This window comes from Excalfactoria chinensis, chromosome 8, assembly GCF_039878825.1.
Source record: "Excalfactoria chinensis isolate bCotChi1 chromosome 8, bCotChi1.hap2, whole genome shotgun sequence".
Lineage (NCBI taxonomy): Eukaryota > Metazoa > Chordata > Aves > Galliformes > Phasianidae > Excalfactoria > Excalfactoria chinensis.
In genome coordinates this window covers 602,051-609,709 of record NC_092832.1, presented here as the reverse complement: position 1 = coordinate 609,709, position 7,659 = coordinate 602,051, and the positions used below count along the sequence as shown (strand labels likewise).

Here is a 7,659-nt window from a genome sequence, read left to right as displayed (position 1 = left end):
TTGCTCCAGGCTCACAGTCTGACTCAGCAGAAGGCTGTGCAGTCGAATTTTAGGAGTTCCCAACTCCCAGGCCTATGGTCAGCTTACCAGTCTGCATATTGCTAATATCATTGCCTTATGTCACTTCAATAGAGTGGTGAAATGCAACTTCATGTTGATATTACTCATCTAATTGTTTCAGCTTTATTAGTCACAACAGATCACTAATGCATGTTTTAAAGAGGGGGTTCATTTCTTAATTGATCAGTTGCCATCATCAAATCTCTTACCTCGTGGAAGAAAAAATATTCTCAGTGTCAGCACACAGTACAGTTTCCTGTAGATACTAGCATAAGAGTTGAGATGAACTTCCAAGGCTTTGAGCTAGCATGTCCACTGAGCTGTATATTACTGTAACAGGAAAGATTTTCAGTTTTGCATATGTGAGAAAGGATTAGCTTCATATTTCTATTCAAAATCAACTGAAAGAAAATTGGTCCAGTAATCAGGGTTTAAGCACTGTCAAAAACCTACCTACAGATATGTCTACATAAAGAATTTCTACTAATTTCTTATATACTTTCATCCCAAACTAATTTTGATTGGTTTGATTAATTGCCAGCAACATGTGTGGAAAGACTTATACTGACAATTACTAATTACAATTAATCCCAGTGCACATGATAATCAGATCCCTTGTGTCTTGCTCAGCCACCATTCCACTCTATCCTTTGATGCTAATTGGTAAAAAAGGAATGTATGTATCCTCTTGTGCACACTTGTGACCACGCTGATGCCATTCAGGTCTAACTCACCAGCAGCTTTCAAATATAATATTCTTGGCTTTGTGGCATCTTAGCATTTATTTTAATATTCTACCTTAACACATGTGCAGCTAAAACTTATTAAACCTAGTCTACACAAAATGGAAACACTCAGATTGTCCGTCTTAAGACTCCTATGGACAGTGACATTTGATCACATTAGAATTACAGTTTTCATCTACGAAGGAAACTTCTTTAACCTTCTGACACAGAAAATTGATCTGCTTGTGGAAGTTAGAGGACGCCAAGAACACTAATTGTGACTTTCAGGAAACAGCAGAACACCAGCTTTGACCGGAAGAGTATGAGACCAAGTGGTCTGGTCAGATCCTGCTGCTTTGTAATGCTCTGGCACTACCCAAAATTCATCTTATCTTCTGAATTCTTCACACACAGAAACCTCTCTTACCTTACAAGAGCAGTGGTTCAACACTCCTCACAAAAGTGTGTTGCCTGGGCACTGCTGTATCACGGTATTCTATGGTTCTATGCCTTGCTCTTGGGTTTGTTCTATAGAACAAGTAGAAGAAAAAAATTTATATAATTGTTTCCGTTCCTTAAACACCCAGATGAGCCAGTACAGTCTAGCTCCAGGATATTCTGAAGTCCCTTACCCAACAGGTACAAATACTTGGCCTCATGCTCTGTATGAGAAATGAGTAGTTCAGGCAACCCTTAAAAATGAACACACCGGCAGAATGGAGAATAGGTTCCCACCTGCAAGGGAAAAACAGTCCCATTGCAGGAAGTTTTATAGGCACTATGTCTGTGCTGTATTCAGAACACCATGATCTGAATATCCCGTGATGACTATGAAACAGCAGTCCAGGCATTTTCATTAAGGTTTTGTCCAGAGATTTTTTGGAAGAGACTGACATATCATCGCAATTGCTTTTTAAGGATGATAATAAACTCTACAGGTATGTAGAGTTATGTAGGTATGTAGTATGTGTATACTGACCTTTACTGACACCTAACTGCTACAGGAAACTACACATCGCATGCCATCCTGCTGTAAACATATCCCTTTTCTATCCTGTTTTTGTTTTTGTTTTGTTGTTGTTGTTTTGTGTGTGTGTGTACGTGTGTGTGTGTTGTTGTTTTGTTGTTTGTTTGTTTGTTGAACCTGCAGCATCTACTACTCCAGTCACCAAAATGGAAGAAAATGCAAACACCAGTTTGGAAGAAGATTTCGAAGGACAAGCTACACACACAGGCAAGAAAACTGACTACACTTGTTTTCTAAAAATAAGCGAAGCTTCCTCTGATCACTGAGGAAGCCTAGAATCCATCTACACTAACTGAATGTCAAAGTCCTTGTAGGCTCCAAGTCCAATGAGAATATATTTGGATTGTGACAAATTTTGTAACAGTCCTCCTCATATCTCAAACCAATGACAAATGCAGACATCTGAAGAAGCCTCCAGCAGCAACTGCCCAATGCAGATCTTGTTGGTTTATTGTTTCAGTCACAAACAAACTCCCATTCTTCTTTTGGGGAAAACAAACAAACAAACCATACTAATACTAGAATTAGGTTACGAGGTTCCACAATAAAGGCTGAATTATTTTTTCCTTCTTTCGGAAGGAATATTCAGTGCTAAAATTGCACATACATCTTTTTGGCAAACACAGCATAGCATTTAAAAGCTTTAAAAACATTCTTGCTTGGAATCACAATTCTTTTTAATTAAGCCCTCAATCACTAGGCCTTTTCATGAAGACTGACACTGCACTCAATTCTACCGACAGGTATCGCTGCATCCTATCTCTCTAGCAGATAACAATATACTTTAAGACAAACATTCCTTTCTATGCTCTGAGGGCTTCTTTTCTTGTGCTGTAATAACTCTTGTAGCTCTTGTTTTTTAGGGTTCTTTCCCAAGAAGCCTTGCTGCTGTTGGCTTAGTTGGTATTTTTCAGAGACTCAAATGTAGGGCACTATAACTATACTTAGGTTTCTAAATAATTTTTAAAATCAAGTCACTGTATACTTAAATCCTTACCGCTATGCCAAGACTTACAGGTTAATTCCTGTCTTGGAATCTTGTTTGCAAGAGATTGTTCACCTTCCCTTTCCATTTAGGGGGTGTACTGCGTTTAGCTGCGTTTCAAGATGTCAAAATCAAATCCAAAACAGATTCTTAGCAACTGGCAACACTGCTCTCTCGCATGAGTAGGAGAGTTTCTTAACTATCTGCTCCTGAATTTACATAGAAGTAAACTTGATCTCCTAAAATATTCAAATATTCCTTGGTTTTATTTTATGGTGCAAATTTAAGTGTTTTGTTTTGACAAAAACAACATAGGAATTTTGAAATGAATTTTTTCTCTCCTCCACTCCAAACTTTAACAAATTCAATCAACCAGTTCCAAAGAGCAAGATCTGCATTACAATCAGTTACTAGACCACTGCCTTATAGGTTTTGCATCCAGTGGAACATTCATGGCTTTTAAAATAAATAAAATCTTGAGGGCTCTTAGTATGTTAGTTTTACAATGATTGCCAACTTGTTATGCCTGGTATGCAGTCAGACCTTGCCCACAAGGAAAGGCAAAATTACATTTATGAAACACTGGATTTTGCCAAGATATCAGTTTTAATAGGTTTCCACATCCTCATCCTTGTTAAATATTCATGTAGATCACTCAAATACTTTTTATGATAATAATATAAACTAGATCACCAAAATCTAGCTTGGAAACAAACTCTCTTCTGGAGGCTAATTAATACATTGACTGTTAAAGCTCTGGTTCTCAGCCCTCTAGAGAGTATTCTGAAGGGAAAAGGGTTGGATAAACTGCAGCATATGTAGGCAAGCCAATAAAGGGCAAATTTAAGGAAGCTTCTTGTTGCCACCAGTTTCTCATCTAACAACTTCTCTCTTAGGGCCCAAAGGTGTGATCAATGACTGGAGAAAGTTTAAATTAGAAAGTGAAGATAAAGACTCCTTGCCCTTGAGCAAGAAAGAAATTCTTAGACAAATGTCTTCACCACACAGGTCCTTCAGTAAAGATGATAAAGATACCAGAGAGCGATTCTGCCGTAAGGTAAGAGAAAAACAAACCAACAAACCATTTTTATTCTCTATAAAACACACAATTCTATAAACAAGAAAATCCTGAAATCACCAGCCTTAATTCCTCCGTAGCTTAGCAGAGATCGTATTCGACAAACAAATCAGAATTACTGACAGTAACTTTACTTCGTATTTCTATTGTAAATATAATACGAAGCATCCTCTTGGGCACAGATCATATCATTGTCACAAAGTGGCATGCACATACATAGTGCCACTGAAGATCAAGAGCATATTCAAAGAGAAAAGAGTGACTTGCCAGGAGAATAGCAGAATCTGACCTAAAACACATACCCAACCATTTATCTTGCCCCCTCTCCAGAAGGTTTTAAGCTCTGTAAAATATGCAGTATACTTCCTAACAATACACCATACAATTCTGGGAGCTTGACCTTTCTTTCTCCAATCCCTGCCTTAATACATTTTTTATTTAATAATATTTGGTCAGGGCAACTGAAAAAATTTTAATGTGCTTAAAAGTCATGGGATGGGATCTTTATACCTGTCTATTCAGGAGGCATTAAAGAAACAGTAGTTGTTCTTCTAGCAAAGCTTTCTATGCAGTGTTCTTTAGATAGCAACTTCTTACCTTCCTGTTTGACCATCAATAAACAACCACTTATTCATATAGCATTCTCTCAATATTCACAGATGAGTATGCAGGAGTATGAATTAATAAATGATGAGAAAGAAGATGAAAGTTGCCTACAAAAATACCGTAAACGCTGCATGCAGGATATGCACCAAAGGCTGAGTTTTGGGCCTAAATATGGCTATCTGTGTGAGCTGCAAAATGGAGAACAGTTCCTGGAAGCCATTGAAAAAGAACGCAAAACTACCACCGTCATCGTTCACATTTATGAAGATGGTATCAAGGGCTGTGATGCTCTGAACAGCAGCTTAACCTGCCTTGCGGCAGAGTACACTACTGTGAAGTTCTGCAAGATCAAGGCCTCAAACACCGGGGCTGGAGACCGCTTCTCAGACGAAGTGCTTCCCACTCTGCTTGTCTATAAGGGTGGAGAGCTTCTGAGCAATTTCATCAGCGTTTCTGAACAATTCAATGAGGAATTCTTTGCTGTGGATGTGGAGTCTTTCCTAAATGAGTATGGGCTGCTACCTGAAAGGGAGCTTCCAGCACTGGGAAATGTCAACACGGATGAGCAAGATGTTGAATAGAAGGCCATAGTCTTCGCTGCCTTCCCTTTCTCTCCTGCAAATTATGTATCAGTCCCAGCAATACCCAACTCATTTAGAGAAGGCTGTCATTGCTTCCTAACGTATTTGTAAAATATGCATATATAAATACTCTTTAACTAACAGCATGTGAATTTTTAAGTTAGAACACATACAGTATCCAGGAATGTAACAGGCACAAGTAACAGGAAGAACAAGAGATGATACTGGCGATCTGTATGAAACTAGGCACGCACAAAATGAAAAATCAAGGGCCCAAGCAGGTCTCTGCTATGCAAAAGAATGACTTCATATCAACAGGAACAGAACTGATCTGTCCCTGTGCGTACGAGAAACACCACCTTCATTGTCAGAAATTATGGAGAGTCCTGGCTCCACAGATTCACATTTCCAACTACTTTCAGTAGGAACAAGACTTTATCCATTCATTTAGTTTTAAGGGCAAACAAATAGCCTGAAGCCTTTGCAATCTTAAACAGCTTAGGTAGCTAGGACACTATTTCATGTTTCCACATTTAGCTTTCAGTAAGTGCGAAAATACTGAAGTTAGTACAGTGCTTCTATTTACTTTCTCATCATAACAGCTAACACAAACTACCAGCTAATTTCAGTTTATCACTGCTCCACATTTTGAACTTTAATATTTAAAATATTTGCAAGCTACTAAAAAAGTATATTGTGTTTATGTAATAACTCTGAATAAAGCTTGACAGCTGTCAAAAACTGCTATAAGAAGTGTAAAATATGTTTTCAATCTATAACATTAAAAATGTGGGAAATACCAGAAAGCACTCATTTACTCTAGTTTTTAGCTTGAGAAAAGGACACTGCTGAGAAATTTTAAAATTCATTTGAGGAGGACACATTGTTGATTCCCTACAGCTCTTGTTCACTGCTTTTCTGTACATGTGAAGATGTTCAGCCTTTGCAGCAAGACATTAGTAATGTTTCAATAACTTCTTCTGCTCAGCGGCAAATCTGAAGGCTAAAATTTACTCTGAAAACAGAGATAACTGCATCTTAACCACATAGTTTTGCTGATAACGTCTGATATTATCAAAATCTTAAAGATTATTTCTGGCACATATCTGATTCACTTACCAGTTTCTATTTAATTTGCTAGCTTCACATTTTGACCACTTTAGAGTGAGAGATAAGGTTTTTTTCAGCTCAGGATCCCATCATGGAAATGTCACCTTCTAAGAGCCTGAATATGGATAGGTATAAATTTAATTCAACATCAAGGAACTATTACTGTGATCTAACCCACACAGCCAAACTTCCACAAGATTGTTAAAAGCAGGCTCCTGATCACTCTTTTAAACACTTTTCATTCATATGGAAAATTCACAGGATAAACAAAAGTTGCAGCACTTTCCAACAGATCTACACAACAAAATAATTATATTCAAAAACAAACAAACAAACAAAACCTGCTGTAGGAGTCACAAGACAACATTTCAAATAAAGTGGTTAGAACAAAACTTAGGCTTCATTTTAAAAAGTGTCCTCCTTTAATGGCAATCCAAATATTCCTGAACTTATTTTCAATATTGTTTTGCCATGCATTTATGTTTTAACAGAGCATTCAAAACCTCACCCTGCACAAATTAAGCAATAAGAATGAAGTTTCATACCATAACAATGCACCAGCTCTTTAACATGTAAAACAATGCAGGACTTTACTTCCCCAAGAGGTCAAATAGTATCTTCTCAAAATTCCATAAGTTCTGCACCATAAATTTCTTAAGAACCAACAAATACACAATGCCATACATTTTTCTGACAGACCTCCTGATGGGATAAAAGTGGCAGCAGTCTCTTTCCTTAGACCAGATCTTTTCTCTCTTCATCAAGCATGATGCTTACTCCTCAGTTGCTAGCATCTTCATTTCCTCTTAATGTTTCATTTGCATCAGCATGCCAACTTCTCAAAAAGCTACCAGTTGCAGATACACCTAACAGTATGAAAAGCACACGATCATATAGAAGGTTATGCAGAAAATAATCAATTATCTTTTGTCCATTACAAATACAGCCAGCTTCCTGAGGAGCAAAACATTTGCCTTGGGTTTGGCTGTTGTTTTTTGTTTGGTTGGTTGTTTTGTTTTCAGTTTTTCTTTGTTGTTGTTGTTGTTGCTGTTGTTTTGTGTGTGTGTGTGAAATATTTGAAACAGGAGGTATAAAAGATTTTTGTACTCTACACACAAGAAAGCTTCCAAATAACTGGTTGGAACACTCTTGAGAATTCCCCCATTTTATCAAACTCAGTTCAGAAGTTGGTAGGAGATGAACTTAAGCAGTCTAATCACGTAAGCTTCATTTCTTTGAGAAAACAGACTGAAAACAAAACTCCTTTGCAAACAGTAACCATCCCAGAAACTGCATTAATAGCTAGCTGTAAGAAGCAAGCTGACATCACAATTTAAAAGACAGACTATGCATGCTTAAGCAAGATTTCCTTCAAACTGTAATTAGAAAGAGAAATGTTACACCAAGCCTTAACAGCTCATGACTAAGTTTCAAATAAAGGTCTGATCAAATCCTTATTTCTGCAAGAAAAGAAAAAAAAAAAAAAG

General features: G+C 37.3%; 1 protein-coding gene across 1 annotated transcript; it reads left to right on the top strand.

Annotated features, from left to right (window-relative positions):
* Window positions 1-1,941: 1,941 nt before the first annotated feature.
* Window positions 1,942-5,809, top strand: PDC (phosducin). Its single transcript, XM_072343515.1, has 3 exons — window positions 1,942-2,019; window positions 3,694-3,854; window positions 4,535-5,809. Exons 1-3 carry the CDS (start codon window positions 1,959-1,961, stop codon window positions 5,060-5,062), a joined length of 750 nt encoding a protein of 249 aa, XP_072199616.1. The 5' UTR covers window positions 1,942-1,958; the 3' UTR covers window positions 5,063-5,809.
* The last annotated feature ends 1,850 nt before the right edge of the window (window positions 5,810-7,659 follow it).

Bases quoted from the DNA above. Each gene is read 5' to 3' on its own strand.
- PDC (XM_072343515.1), top strand. From the start codon at position 1,959: ATGGAAGAAAATGCAAACACCAGTTTGGAAGAAGATTTCGAAGGACAA. The intron at 2,020-3,693 runs GCAAGAAAACTG...CTTCTCTCTTAG, and splicing joins AGGACAAGCTACACACACAG to GGCCCAAAGGTGTGATCAAT. The intron at 3,855-4,534 runs GTAAGAGAAAAA...CAATATTCACAG, and splicing joins GAGAGCGATTCTGCCGTAAG to ATGAGTATGCAGGAGTATGA.